At 36.4% G+C, this 15,130-nt stretch overlaps 1 protein-coding gene across 2 annotated transcripts in view; it reads left to right on the top strand.

The window, feature by feature from the left end:
- Window positions 1-15,130, top strand: part of LOC149794165 (protein KTI12 homolog) — a 145,258-nt gene that overhangs the window by 106,946 nt on the left and 23,182 nt on the right. For both annotated transcript variants that reach the window (XM_089968265.1, XM_089968264.1), the window contains exon 3: window positions 4,643-4,695. In XM_089968265.1, coding sequence (XP_089824391.1) covers window positions 4,643-4,695 — 53 coding nt within the window. The remainder of the gene's footprint in view (window positions 1-4,642; window positions 4,696-15,130) is intronic.

Consider the following 15,130-nt stretch of genomic DNA (forward strand, 5'->3'; position numbering starts at 1 on the left):
CATCCATCTTCCTATGCCAGTCATTAGCTGTAGTATATCCCTGCATCCATCTTCCTATGCCAGTCATCAGCTGTGGTATATCCCTGCATCCATCTTCCTATGCCAGTCATCAGCTGTGGTATATCCCTACATCCACCTTCCTATACCAGTCATCAGCTGTGGTGGTATATCCCTACATCCATCTTCCTATGTCAGTCATCAGCTATGGTATATCCCTACATCCATCTTCCTATGCCAGTCATCAGCTATGGTATATCCCTACATCCATTGTGCTGTTCCATTCATCCATTTATCTGTCAATAGTTATTTAATACCACTCTGTACAAATTTCTGATCAGATCTTTATTAAACTTTGAAATTCGGCTTATATTGTTAAAATATATGGCAGTGTTCTCCTTAGACTTGTACCCTTGGTATTAAATGTATGGAATTTAAATTTTACCCATTTCTGATGAATGCAAATTTCAAGCTTTGCATGTTTTTGACGCTCATTGATTTGGGCCAGAGCATCAGTCTTAATAACCCTTGACTCACCTGTGGCATAATTTCTTAGGGAGCTTACACTGTCTAATAAATTGACTATATGTGCCAATGATATTTGCTAGACTATTTACCCTTAAGAAGCCCCTGTGCAAATTCAGTATGAACTAGGCAGAGTCAATGCTTAAGTACGTTGAAGAATCAAGGTTGGATTGTTTCAAGATTATCTTTTACATGTATCTTAGAGGAAGAGGGAATCAACTATGACTTGATTGGATTAACTTTTGAATCAAATATCAGTATTTGTTTAATTGCCTATCAACATAGATGTGATTCTATCTGTGCTTTAAAAAAAATGTAAATTTAAAGGCTGTCTATTGTGCATGCATTTTAAAATTTCAATCTATCACTTTAGAAAAAGAAATGTTTATTTTTTTTAAGAAAAAAATATTCAGTACATTTGTTCATATGATCCCCAGTAACCATTGGGAACCAGTGTACTGGAGACTGGAAATATAATACCAGTGCAATCATGTGTGGCAATTATGTTATGAATGTTGACATGTGTACTCAACACACTGTTAATTACTGTTGTAATCTGGAGAGTTGAGACCAGATGTGGGATGTTTTATAAGATGTTTGAAGTATTAAAGGGATCAGAAGTGTTTCATGATGGCTTTCAAGTCATTTAATAAAAACTGGCTGAAGTTTGGTTTTTGTATTGTTGAATTGTTCTTGTGTTGCCTGGAATGTTTATGGAGGAATATTTCAGGGAAGTTAATACATGTTTAAGTTTGGTTCATGTCAAAATGCCAAAACATAAGCTTTCTCTCAATAGTAAAAAAGCAACAAAACAATTGGCTAAGAAATATGAAATTTGTGGTTAATGAGTTATTACAATTCAGGTACTATTTATGAACATTATCTTTTCCCTCTATTGCTAGACAGGAATGCCTTGATGGACATCTGATTGGCACTCTGTATAGAAATATATGTATTCTTTTTATAAAAAAAAACTTTTACCCATGTGGAAATGCATTGCAGTGTTCTGCATCAACAAGAAATTAAAAGAGGTAATTCCCTGAGACAGAACAAAGTGTGTCGCCTTGTAGTTGACCATTAATGCAAGATATAACTTTTTCCAGAATTTTCTGGTTTTGGATATAAATTGAAGAATATGTTAATATGTTAATGCTGTTATTAAGGTAGATGGAGTGACAAATTCACTCTTGTATGAGCCAAATGGTTGTCTCACAATTTTCATAATGACCCTCTGTGCACTAGACACTTTATGGCTCAACAAGCAACTTTATAAAGTATCATAGTATCACGTTCAGCCTCAATTTTCATATTTGTTTATACAAGATTAAAAATGGTAATATATTGGAAAACTGAAATATGTATCTCTTGGATCAATGGATAAAATCATTTTCTTGTAATTATTTCTGTTCAAAAATTATCACAAGTCACAAAGGTACTCAAAGTCTTTTTATTTACTCCTGGACTGATTTGCCATTATGTTCTTGAAGTATGAACAGACTACAAAATCTTCCTTATTATGATATGAAGGATATCCAGTAATTCCACCATCCATCACATTTGAAGTATGCTTGGATGCAGATCCATTTCTCTCCCTTGATTTTGCAACTGACAGAAAATCAACCCAGTAGATGGCATATCAGTCCCTCAGGAACCAAAATAAAATTTTGGGAATTGTGCAATGAAGAGGCATCATTTAGCAAAGTAATTGATCTGTTTGATCCAGGAATTTTATTAGAATACATTAAAAACCTAGTAATGCCTGATCAAATACCAAAAATTCATTGTCAACATTATATCCCAGCTGATTGTAGAACAACCAGTAATTTGAACAACACAACAGCATCTGTATTCAGCTCTAAATAATAAAAGCTGTCACTGATAAGAAATAATTTCTCATTAATTGTAATAAATTATCCATGAGAGTTGTCTTGTCACATTGTCTTATTACATTGACTCTGAATGAAAGTAATTTTCTATGACTAATAAACAAATACCATTTAAACTGACTTTACCAGCTGCAAAACTTTGTCCATTTTGCTTATGCTTGCTGTCAGCTGGCTTTGCCATTGTCATGTAACCATAGGGTGGCATCTAGGAGAATTATTCACACAAAGGCATGGCACGTGTTTAATCCATCTGTTTGGTTCAGATTTTTAGATGACATATTTATGAGCTGGAACCATTCAACTGAAGAACTCAAAAATGTATTGATCGCCTAAATCATTTTCACCCAATGATTAAATTTACTTATACTGCATCTAGTACACATGTTTCATTTTTAGATGTAAATGTAATAAAAAATATTAATAACACTATCTCTACAAATATTCATATCAAGGAAACTAATAACCACTAATATGTAGAATATTCTTCATGTCATCCCATGGCATGTAAAAACAGTATACCATATAGCCAGGCCAAAAGATACCGACACATTATTTCAGATGATTGTCAATTACAAAATTCGTTGAATAAATTACAAATATATTTCCAAAATAGAAATTATACTACACATATAATTGATTCTGCGCTGAAGCCCGTAATCTTACCTCAACATGAGGCTTTAAACACAGAAGAATATAAAATAGAGAGAGATGTACAATGTAATTCCTTTCGCAATACAGTATAATCCTTCATTACCTAATATAGGTCGTATAATTAATAAATATTATAGTCTCCTAAATTTATCCAATAAAACCAGTGTAAAATCACTTTACAAAATTAAACCAATTCTCGCTTATAGAAGACCCAAGAATTTGCAAGATTTTTTAATTAGAACTAAGCAAACAGAAAATAAAAAAAGACACTTTTTGTCATCTAAACGTAACAGACACCAGTGCTTTCAATGTGCAAACATAAGAGAAAGTACTTTTTTCAGTAGTGCTAATAGAGAAGAGGTATTTTCTCTACGTGATAACACTAACTGCATATCAACTGATGTGATTCATTTGATAACCTGTAAAAAATGAAGCATGCAATATGTTGGACAAACACTTCAGCATGTTTCTAAGAGAATGAATAATCATTGCATGCATATAAAAAATTATAGAGATCCTGTTTTCCTCTAATATTTCAACACACTTTAACACCAATAATCACTCTCTACTCGATTTTTCTTTCATGCCAATAGATATTGTGCATGGTGCCATGAATAGACTCATAAAACAAACTTATTGGATTCATAGTTAGATACTTTGCATCCTAATGGACTTAATGCCAATGCACTATATAAAATTGTGTAATTTAAATTGATATATTGTATATCCTTCATGACAGTATAATTATATGTGTGACAGTTCGTCACTATTTTATTTTATTATTTTACTAATTCAAGTTTTATTATAGAATCGTGTATCTTTTAGATCCTGTCATATATATATATATATATATATATATATATAAAATTGTTATGATGATGCATATCATTTATGATGTTACGTAATGACATAATTGTTGTTTTAAAATAAAAGACATCATCCATTTCTTTCAAAACATTTTGTACCTGAAGAATCATAAATTAAATGCAAACTAGTTGCACAGAATTTTCGGCATTTGTGTTGTTTTTTATCACAATGCATAAAGCTATAATTTGCCCAAGAACTTCCTAAATTTACAAGTATTCCATGGGAATTATTTTTTATTTATATTAGTTTCAATGTATGCCATAACCTCAGGAATGCATCTATGGGATAAATCAAGTGTCACCTGTATAAGAATTCTAATAAAGTCTATATGGCTGATTTCAGATAAGTTGTAAACGCAAGGTGGCTTAAGCAAACTTTTTGTTGACTCTATTATTTTCTTTTGCAGCACCGTATGTATGATTAAAATTATAGAAATATTTTTTGTATTATTCAATAAGACATAGAAGTTGTAATTATGTCACCTTTTTGCAGTGCTGTAAGCTAACATGTGATGTCATATAGATGATGTCAAGATTGTGTCATTTGGAGCTACACAGGAAATGTTAATTTTACATTCTAATTACCTCCCATACATTTGTTATTAGAGGATAACCCAAAAGGTGCTAGGGTTATTTCAAGGGAAGTACCGTAAATTGTGTGGGCCAGTGATGCTTTATGAAAAGTGTATACTCAATTCCAACTCCACATTTTTCCAGATTACTGAACAAGGATGATGTTGTTATACTTGATTCCTTAAATTACATAAAAGGTAAGTCCATTATACTTGATTCCATAAACTGTGTAAAAATAACTTTTAACTGTTTTATTAAAATCAACCAGTAATGAATACATATGCAGTTCAAATCAATGAATCACAAATAAAAGTTCCTTTAATCAGATGCTTATCTGGTAGATATTTTTGGTATAAATCCAGACTGTCTCACGCAGAAAATATAAAAATATCATATTATATGCTCCCACCTGATGGCAAGCCCTTATTGACTGAAACAAAATTATGAAAGACTCATAATTTTTACATTTAGGTAGATAGAGGATATTTCCTTTTCCTCTGTTAAGACCAGATATATTTCATTATTTGGTACGAAAGGTAGTATTTTTACAAATGGCAAATTATATTTTAACACAATTATTTCTGGTATTAGCATTAGATAAAGAAATATATTTCTTGCTCTTGAATGGAGGCCTAAATCCAGTTTAAATAATATTCATTGGCTAATCATACAAAATTCATTGATTTAAGAGAATGGTTGGTTCAGAATAACCTGATATGTTGGAATAATTTAATAATTAACAATGAATTGAATTTATGACTCAGAACAACATCCCATACACAGCTTTGATCTGCTCCCTTAGTGCTGGCCCTAGTGGCAGACATGCATGTTGACATTCTTTCACATTCAGCTTTTAAAACTAGCAAAATATATATTAATTTTTATTTTTGAGGAAATGAATACTGGTATTTTGTGCATACATTTCTTCTTTAAATACATCACCCAATCATAATACCTTAGGAGAACTACTACAACTTCACAAATCCAGCCCTCCCAGGTTTAAAACTTTTAGCTAAAAAGATAAAAGTTATCTGCCCACAGTCAGATAGAGAGATCTCCCCATGGTACTGGAATTGGTGCCTAATCCCAAGAATATCCCAGTTACTATTTACTGCTCATGTTAAGAAGCACACTTTCACCACAAGAAAACTCACAAAAGCCAGAATCAACTTTTGGAAAATATACCGTTACAAGTTGCAGAAGTCTTTTCACTTCTAAGGAAAGTATAATCCTTCTATATTTCCAACTTTTATCTCTTCCTATGCTGACAGAATTGTGCCTTTACAATTTTCAAACACTTTGTTGTCTTCTCACATTTAATAGCTATTGTATGTGTAGCCTATATGACTTGTTCATAAGTTCAGGCTATGATTATTTTTCTATGCATGCAAGTCTCTATAGAAAACTCTCTACATATGTATAATTCCATTTCATCTAGTTATGTACAGGTGCGTTTTCTATCTCAAGGCATTCTTAGCATCCCAGCACCAAGCTTCTATGTTTTACCTGTACAGGCCATCTTTGAGCCTTCCTACAGTTAGTATTATAAATTATATTATACTTGGACACTTTATTGCTTTATTTGATTGCCTACCATCACTAATTTCCAGATAAAACAACACATGGTATTGTTCTGCCCCCATTATGTGTTCAGAAAGACAAATCCACTCAACCGCTAGTGGCCTAGTGGTTAGAGTGTCCGCCTCGGATGCGGGAGGTCGTGGGTTCGATCCCCGGCCGAGTCATACCAAAGACTTAAAAAAATGGTACTAACAGCTGCCTCGCTTGGTGCTCAGCATTAAGAGGTTAGTGTTAGGACTGGTCGGCCCGGTGTCAGGATAATGTGACTGGGTGGGACATCATGCTACATGTCTGCGGCATGATGCCCCAGTGCTAGACATCACTATAAACTGCCACATTGCAGACATCGTAGCAATATGACTGAAAAATTGTTAAAGCTACGTTAAAAATCAAAATCACATCACATCACAAATCCACTAAATTCATCCATTCAGGCCATCATTGGACTTTTCTACAGGTAGTATTGTGAATTGATGTGATATATTGATGCATCATTGGCCTCATTAGGTTGTCTGCTAGCACTAATTCATATATTTTGTTGATTTTACCTGTATAGAATCTTATGGTACGTGTTTATGCTCACATAAACAGTAACACAAGAAAGAGTTAAAACATCAAGCTTTGAAAAATTTAACAAATTATTTATTTCCCTTGAAAAATACTGTACAAATGAAAACATATTAACTTACGGTTTTAAGAATCAAATCCAAAAATAATCCACAAATAAAATTTTAGAAGTCCTAATAATGAAATGTTCTAATGAATTCAAGTTTGAGACCCGATGAAGAATCCCAGATGGAAGGTGATGACATATGCTATATCTGGTACAGTGCTGTTGTCTACACTTTCTTGTAGAAACCCAAGAAATAACACTCTGGTGTTGGAAATCAAATAAAAATTTTAGGAAATGTCTTTGTTCAAGGATTCTTTATGAGCATGCATATATTTCCAGGAAAAAAAGAATTAATCCTTTTGAATCCAAATAATTTGAATAAACATTAAAATAACTCCAAACTGACACAACAAAAGAACACCTTGACATCAAGTGTTACAAGCCCAGACTGAGATTATTTCTCTTAAACAATAGTTATAAAGTAATTTTGAGGCACATAATGGATGCCCATATGAGTGTCACATGATCATGTTTACATCACAGACTCAAAACATGGCCCCGACAAAAACCAATCACTTTACTCTTAGAATAAAATAAAAGGAGGTTGTTTACTTCAATAAAACTATTTACAAGCCATATTTATGTATTTAATACAGCCTCAATCCCACTGTTATTATTCCCAAAATAAAAATAAATTTAAAAAATACTTGTTCACGTGACTGTTACTAATTTTAAATTAAGGTCAGGAACTAGGTCAGCTTTATATATTTACAATGACTCAGTCAAGGTCAAACCTTTTTGTGAAAATTATCGAGTTCCTAGTAAACAAAAGTAAATTTTTTGACATATAATGAAATTAAAAAATAAAAAGATTTAAAAACTTACAAAAAATTAAATCAGATATAAATTAAGTCAAGTATACATAACAAGAACATCATTGGGCCTTTTCCTACAGGCAAAATTGTCCTATAATGGATATTGTCACACCTGTTTTATAATTATCTGAATGATGGTGCTTCTGTTCCTATTTTATGTGCTTGTTTTTGTATGTAATCCATTATTTGTTTATATAACTGTAAAGTTTCCATTGTGGTCAGACAAGTACAGGTAAATTTTCTATACATAGTTTATTCAGTAGTGTCCTGCTCATGCTTGTTCCTATAAGGGACACTTTAGTGATGTTTATCTGTATAGGCAATCCATTGGCCTTCTATTGGGTAAGCAATGATTAATATTGGTTTTTCTTCCTGTTCTTACATGTAATTACTATATAAGCGACACTCCAGTGATTCTTAGCTATGCTGTAATCTACCATTACAGGTCAGGCACACTCCTTTGTAGGTAATCTTCACTTACTCACTTGCTCATAAAACAGGACACTCGCTACACTTTGTGTATAGAGAGGGTCTTCTCTGTTTTCTCTTGCAGAGCTAGACCACGGGCAAGACCAGTTGGACAACCCCGCAATATGCATAGTTCCTGGTTGTCACTGCTTGAAGACATGTTGCACTTGCACATTATGGACACAAGTAAATCACAGTTTAGGGGATTAAAACATTGGATTGCATGCAAAGGTAGCAAGATAGAGAGCCACACCAGGCATCAGTTACAGTCTCTCTTATTAGACTTATGGACCAGATACATGACTCAAACATCCTGCAACCCATCCCAACCCCATGAACTGGACAGTATCATGCAAGCCAAGTTGGCAATGTTCCTCCCTGACTGGACTTAGCAATATAACTCTGATCATTTGGGCCATGACCACAATTCATTCTTACAGCATCTGCCAAATTTGAACTTGTCCAGTTCCAAAAATCACATAGTATTGCCAAGCTCTTCAAGAATAGACATGTCCTGCACATGACGCCCAGTCTATACAGGCACTCTCTTGACTCATTCTAACCGCTATAATACTACTAGGCACTTCCAGTGAAAAATGTACAGTTTAAATGGATACCCTCATGGAGCTATCTTACCTCATGGTACCTCAACACTTCCAGCGTGCGAAGGCCTCAATTTTCAAGAGTTGTCTCTTCACTCACCCCCAAGAGTTGTCTTCCTCTGCCATCCAAGAGACTTTACTTCGCAACATGTTAGAAATAACAGGACCTGAATTGTAAGAGCTGCAAATGTAATGGGCCACCATCATTGACATTCTTCTCCAGATACTCAGAGATGGCACAGGAGATGTCAACTTCACTACCTTAACCTATATCTGATGAAACTGGCATTCAGGTTCCCTCATCGTTATTTGATCTTACTTGGATGAGTGAAACTCTGCCTTGAAGGATTGAACTGAAGTTTCCTGCCCTATCTCATCTGACTTCTGTCATTGTTTCCTATAGGTCACCCTCTCATGACTCATCATTATTGGCAATTCCTATAGACCTTGCCACCTCAGGGTTCAACTCTGTTTCTAAAGCTGTAGAGCAGGGGAAAGAGCTAAGCAAACAGCAGTGCATGGGACCAGTTACATGGATCATAACTTTTCCTAGCATAAAAAAATCGGACTACATCCTTCCTGCACAGATGACCTACTTCCATTTTTGACTGGATTAAGCCAAATACAAAGGATCATTGGGTCCATAATCACAACATATATATGTTAAGTCAGTCTCATTTCAGGGCATCTCTTAAATGTAGTCAATGGAATAGGTGGGGGCATATTTACTGGTTGGTCCACTTATAACAGACACAACATCCTATAAACTTAATGGCAGGTATGAACTTACAGTGGGACGGAAGAGATGCAATGCTCTCTACCTCCACCTTACAGACCAATCATACCCCAAGATATGCTCGCAACCTCCATCATCTATCCTCTTTAACAATCAGGTTGACAGAATTTTTAGCATACCACATCCACCCTCAGTCTCAGCAACAGCAGAGGGATTTGCAAGGCAACCAGCAAGGTCACAGAGATGTCTCTAGAGCACATACCACTGGGAAACAATCCTACAACTAAGTGGAAGAGTCACAGGGAGGTCTCTTTTCACCAGCATTACACGTGACCATCCCTATTTCAGTGACATACATAGAGGCCCCCCCATCCCACCCTTATCACAGATCCTGGAAAGGAGAAGGTTCCAGTCTGTTGTGGCTCAATGGGGAAAATTTCCCATGACTTCATGGGGACCCATGAGCCTGTTGTCAGAGTTTGGTCAGCTTGAACATGGCACTTATCAGTTGGTCCTCAACCTAAGCACATCAGTTAACTCAGTTCCGCTCTTTTCTTTTGAGATGGAATGTGACAATGGGTCCTAACACTTCCCATTTTGAAGACAGCACATTCATGTTGGACTTGCAAGAGACATAATTTCAAATGGCTTCCACAAGTTCTGTGATTCACCTGCAACACACATCAAACAACAGCCTAGTTATATTTTGGAGCAAGACATGATTTTACGTGTTACTGTCCTTTCATTCTCGATCTCTTGTAAACAAGAACATCTTAGACCTTATACCCTTTCAAGATTCAGTCATCTAGATTTGAACTGTGTTCCCCAGGAACAAGATTTTAATTCATGCAATGGTAAGTTCTATGCCTTTTGGAGTAATCCATCTGCTAGACTATTCATTTGCCATCTTGGTTTTGCTCATTATGACAACATACCGCTTATCCTGTCCGTTTTCTTTAGCTGTCATAATGATGATTACATGGTCCAAGTGGAGACCATACCTTGACAATTGGACCATCTCTGTCAGTCGGCAACCATTCAGGGTTACATCATGAAGGCACTTTGGACTCGCATCAGGGGCCCTCTCAGTATCAGTATTTTGTATCATCTGTATCGTCAATATATTCACTGTTTTAAGAAGCCTGTCGTTGGTTGCTGGTGAACCTACATGGGAATAAAGTTCTCATTCTGCCCAATAACTTCACTGCGATGACTATCTCGAACTTCAAAGTACTCGGACCTTTGTATTCTTGCTTGGGATTTTCTAAACATGGTATTTCAAATGACAATCCAGGTTTCAGTTCAGCATATCCTAGGCTGGCTAATGTATATGCAGACTCATTGTTCTTCAAGCAGGAACTCATACAAATGGAATGGCCTTTTCATCCCTCAGTTTCATATTATACGTGCTCAATGGGATTGATGTATGATGGGCATTAGTGACATGGTGGGATGCCAACAGTCCCAGTCTTTGTCACACCTATCCTGGGCCCAAAGGCCTGTGTAATTGCTGCTTCCTGGTCATTGGAATGGCCAAATGTGTATATATCCAACACGTATCCTGGGCCCAATGGCCTGTGTAATTGCTGCTTCCTGTACATTGGAATGGCCAAATGTATATATATCCAACACCATGGATTCTGAACATGATACAGAAACCAAACATATCCGAGTGTCTCTTCATACTGATTACTCTACTAAAATAGGAAATACAGGAACAACCAGATTAATAAAGGAAGGTAAAGGAATATAATCTCAGTAGTTGACAACAGAGTACTTTATTCCAGTGGAGACATCCATACCACCATAGCTAATTTTCTATATTCTTTGATGGACAACAGTTAGCATCTATCACAGTTAAGCTACCATTCGTTGATCACTAGCCAACTTTGCCAATATAGAAGAGAGGATATTGCATCTGTTTTACCTGTTCACTGGATTTTGCCAAGCCAGTGGCACTGGGCCCTTTGGCAAGTGAACTTTTCATGGGGATTAACCTGGCTGAACAAGATGCTATTTAAACTGCTCTCAGGAGCTTAATTAGTTTACCTATCATAAAAGTCCTACCTCCTCACTACTTGGGCAGTTGGCAGGCAAAACCAGCAACACATTTCTTGTTGAACCCATCTACTTACTATTCCAACATGATGGATCAATTTTGCTCCTGAAGCAGTAACATCATTGACTCACCTTTCATACAAGGCCTGCTTTCTCATTTGCATTAGTGATGGCAGGCAGAATCAGTTAAATATATGGCTTCTCAGTAGACCCGAATTACATGAAGTTCCAACAAGATGAGTCAGTTTCACTTTTGATGGTACCCTCTTTCATTGCCAAGAACAGGCTCCCATCTATGGGTAACCAGACACTCAGCTCAAGACCACCTACAGGATCCAGTATGAGATTTAAGGTGGTATCTTAAAATGACAGCCGTTGTGTTGGGGGAGATCACGCTTATCACCTCTCAAACAGGAACAGGAAGATATATTAGCACAGACCCTTTCATCCTGGATTAAGTGGGTTGTTTGCTCTGTATATCAAGAAATAACTCCAGGTCAATGAATTTGTTATGCATTTTGGCTTATGAGGTTAGAGCAATTGCCACAAGAATAGCCATTGACCAAAACTGTTCTGTAACTAATATTGTCTAGAGTGTGGGATGGAGATTGGATTTGATCTGGTAGGACCTATAGCCATGGTGCAACAGGTCATCTTTCCACAAAATTTTCCTTTTTCAAAGCTACTCCCTGGCCGATAGTCTTCTTCATTTGGCAAAAGCACCTCTGAGGTAAGGGGATGTTTACTCCTCAACCTCATACATATTCTTCTTGGGTATTATGATTTGGTAATATAATTGGAGATTAGCTCAATTTTTTTCTAGTAAAATATGTTTCTCTGAGAATACTTACCCAATCATACATAACACCTTCCCAGCCTCCCAGCACTTGCATCCATATAGAGAACATGCCTTTGGCTCCAGTAGCAACTGAGATATTCATGGGAATTGGTGCTAATCCCTGTGCCAAGGGGAGCTCACTCTGCCTGACTGCCACTTAGGTGGGCAGATAACTTTGAACTTTTTAGCTACAAGTTTTTATCGGAGGGTGGGGCTGGATATGTGAGGTAGTATTAGTTCTCCTAAGCTATTATTATTGGGTAAATATTCTCAAAGAAACATTTTACCAGAAAATAATTGGTTGCTTCTGTTCTTTCTTTGGATTAAGGTGCATAGATTTCATTCAATTTAAGTAAGTGATTGAAATGTTTGGACAAATGAAAAGATATCTTAGCACATTTGTTAGAAACTGTTTGTTCTGGAAGTGGGTGGAGAAAAAATTATAGCCCTGAATGAGAAAGATATGAAAAGTAGTTCAGGTATAATATTGTATATTTTCTACTTTAAGTATGTAATACAAACTTGTTCTGATGATATGGGCAAGCTTAATTAACCCTTCTCCAAAACCTTTGATGATATGGGCAAGCTTAACTAACCTTACTCCAAAATCTTTGATGATATGGGCAAGCTTAACTAATCCTACTCCAAAACCTTTGATGATATGGGCAAGCTTAACTAACCCTACTCCAATACCTTGATGATATGGGCAAGATTACTTAACCCTTCTCCAAAACCTTTGATATGGGCAAGCTTAACTAACCCTACTCCAAAACCTTCGATGATATGGGCAAGCTTAACTAACCCTACTCCAAAACCTTTGATGATATGGGCAAGATTACTGAACCCTTCTCCAAAACCTTTGATGATATGGCAAGCTTAACTAACCCTTCTCCGAAACCTTTGATGATATGGGCAAGATTACTGAACCCTTCTCCAAAACCTTTGATGATATGGGCAAGCTTAACTAACCCTACTCCAAAACCTTTGATGATATGGGCAAGATTACTGAACCCTTCTCCTAAACCTTTGATATGGGCAAGCTTAACTAACCCTACTCCTAAACCTTTGATATGGGCAAGCTTAACTAACCCTACTCCAAAACCTTTGATGATATGGGCAAGCTTAACTAACCCTACTCCAAAACCTTTGATGATATGGGCAAGATTACTGAACCCTTCTCCAAAACCTTTGATGATATGGCAAGCTTAACTAACCCTTCTTCGAAACCTTTGATGATATGGGCAAGATTACTGAACCCTTCTTCTAAACCTTTGATATGGGCAAGCTTAACTAACCCTACTCCTAAACCTTTGATATGGGCAAGCTTAACTAACCCTACTCCAAAACCTTTGATGATATGGGCAAGCTTAACTAACCCTACTCCAAAACCTTTGATGATATGGGCAAGATTACTGAACCCTTCTCCAAAACCTTTGATGATATGGCAAGCTTAACTAACCCTTCTCCGAAACCTTTGATGATATGGGCAAGATTACTGAACCCTTCTCCTAAACCTTTGATATGGGCAAGCTTAACTAACCCTACTCCAAAACCTTTGATGATATGGGCAAGCTTAACTAACCCTACTCCAAAACCTTTGATGATATGGCAAGCTTAACTAACCCTACTCCAAAACCTTTGATGATATGGGCAAGATTACTGAACCCTTCTCCTAAACCTTTGATATGGCAAGCTTAACTAACCCTACTCCTAAACCTTTGATATGGGCAAGCTTAACTAACCCTTCTCCTAAACCTTTGATATGGGCAAGCTTAACTAACCCTACTCCTAAACCTTTGATATGGGCAAGCTTAACTAACCCTTCTCCGAAACCTTTGATGATATGGACAAGATTACTTAACCCTTCTCCAAAACCTTTGATGATATGGCAAGCTTAACTAACCCTTCTTCAAAACCTTTGATGATATGGGCAAACTTACTTAACCCTTCTCCGAAACCTTTGATGATATGGGCAAGATTACTGAACCCTTCTCCAAAACCTTTGATGATATGGGCAAACTTACTTAACCCTTCTCCAAAACCTTTGATGATATGGGCAAGATTACTGAACCCTTCTCCAAAACCTTTGATGATATGGCAAGCTTAACTAACCCTTCTCCAAAACCTTTGATGATATGGACAAGATTACTTAACCCTTCTCCTTAACTAACCCTACTCCTAAACCTTTGATATGGGCAAGCTTAACTAACCCTACTCCAAAACCTTTGATGATATGGGCAAGCTTAACTAACCCTTCTCCAAAACCTTTGATGATATGGGCAAACTTACTTAACCCTTCTCCAAAACCTTTGATGATATGGGCAAGATTACTTAACCCTTCTCCTAAACCTTTGACATGGGCAAGCTTAACTAACTCTATTCCAAAACCTTTGATGATATGGGCAAGATTACTGAACCCTTCTCCAAAACCTTTGATGATATGGCAAGCTTAACTAACCCTACTCCAATACCTTTGATGATATGGGCAAGCTTAACTAACCCTACTCCAAAACCTTTGATGATATGGGCAAGCTTAACTAACCCTACTCCAAAACCTTTGATGATATGGGCAAGATTACTGAACCCTTCTCCAAAACCTTTGATGATATGGCAAGCTTAACTAACCCTTCTCCGAAACCTTTGATGATATGGGCAAGATTACTGAACCCTTCTCCTAAACCTTTGATATGGGCAAGCTTAACTAACCCTACTCCTAAACCTTTGATATGGGCAAGCTTAACTAACCCTACTCCAAAACCTTTGATGATATGGGCAAGCTTAACTAACCCTACTCCAAAACCTTTGATGATATGGGCAAGATTACTGAACCCTTCTCCAAAACCTTTGATGATATGGCAAGC

The sequence above is a fragment of the Sinohyriopsis cumingii genome, chromosome 8 (genome assembly GCF_028554795.1).
Source record: "Sinohyriopsis cumingii isolate HCF-2022 chromosome 8, ASM2855479v2, whole genome shotgun sequence".
Taxonomy (NCBI): Eukaryota; Metazoa; Mollusca; class Bivalvia; order Unionida; family Unionidae; genus Sinohyriopsis; species Sinohyriopsis cumingii.